Source organism: Elephantulus edwardii, unplaced genomic scaffold (assembly GCF_000299155.1).
Source record: "Elephantulus edwardii isolate Elephantulus edwardi_28Jun2011 unplaced genomic scaffold, EleEdw1.0 scaffold00024, whole genome shotgun sequence".
NCBI lineage: Eukaryota > Metazoa > Chordata > Mammalia > Macroscelidea > Macroscelididae > Elephantulus > Elephantulus edwardii.
Genome location: NW_006399774.1, coordinates 14,214,396 through 14,215,220, shown reverse-complemented (window position 1 = coordinate 14,215,220; position 825 = coordinate 14,214,396). Strand labels below are relative to the sequence as shown.

At 40.7% G+C, this 825-nt stretch overlaps 1 protein-coding gene across 1 annotated transcript in view; it reads right to left on the bottom strand.

The window, feature by feature from the left end:
* SLC22A1 (solute carrier family 22 (organic cation transporter), member 1) overlaps positions 1-825 on the bottom strand; it is a 51,561-nt gene that overhangs the window by 37,027 nt on the left and 13,709 nt on the right. The window contains exon 2 of the mRNA XM_006882820.1: positions 474-577. Coding sequence (XP_006882882.1) covers positions 474-577 — 104 coding nt within the window. The remainder of the gene's footprint in view (positions 1-473; positions 578-825) is intronic.

The window sequence follows — 825 nt, the reverse complement described above, 5'->3', positions numbered from 1 at the left end:
TCTCCTCTCTCCCTCTCTCTCCCCTCTCCTTTATTTTCCCTCTCCTCTCTCCTTTCTCCCTCTCTCCTCTTTTTCTATCTACCTATCTGTCACTTACAGATGATCTTAAATATGAGTTATGGCTTTACTGGTAACAAACACCAAATATTCAGGTCTTCTCCAAATTTCTTTTCTAGGCTCAACTCATATATCAATTATCTACCTGATGTCTTTTCTTACAAAGTCTTTTCATAGACCCTTTCTTTTCCCTCCTTTTTACCTAAGCATTCTCTTCTTTTTAGAAATTATTATTGTAGAAGTACAGTTAACATAGCATTAGACAATTCAACCACTTTAACACATACAGTTCGATGGCGTTGATCACATTATGTGAACAATCACCACCAGTATCCATTGTCATCACACCAAATGTCCACTGGCATCAAGCTGCACTCAAGGATCCCTCTACTGGGTTAGAGTTGACTTTCACGTACCTGTCTGCAATGTAGCCCACTCCCAGTGAGCCAAGGAAGAAGCCCATGTTCACACAGGACTGAAATACATCCACCTTCCAGGAATCGGCACAAACCAGGTTGAACTGGGGGAGGACAAAACCATATATAAATAGAAACTACATCCCCACATCCACTCACCTGACAACATAAATGTGTAACACAAACATTGACATCCCTGGATGCTTCCCAGATGTGTATCTCCTAAGACAAAATCCAATGTTGCTCATGAATTTATAATCCTCTTGTCTGAATAAAATGGGGAAGAAAAGGCCCAAGAATTGACGGCATATCAGTTTCTGAGTGTGTCAGGGATGTATCCTGTTCTCCATAC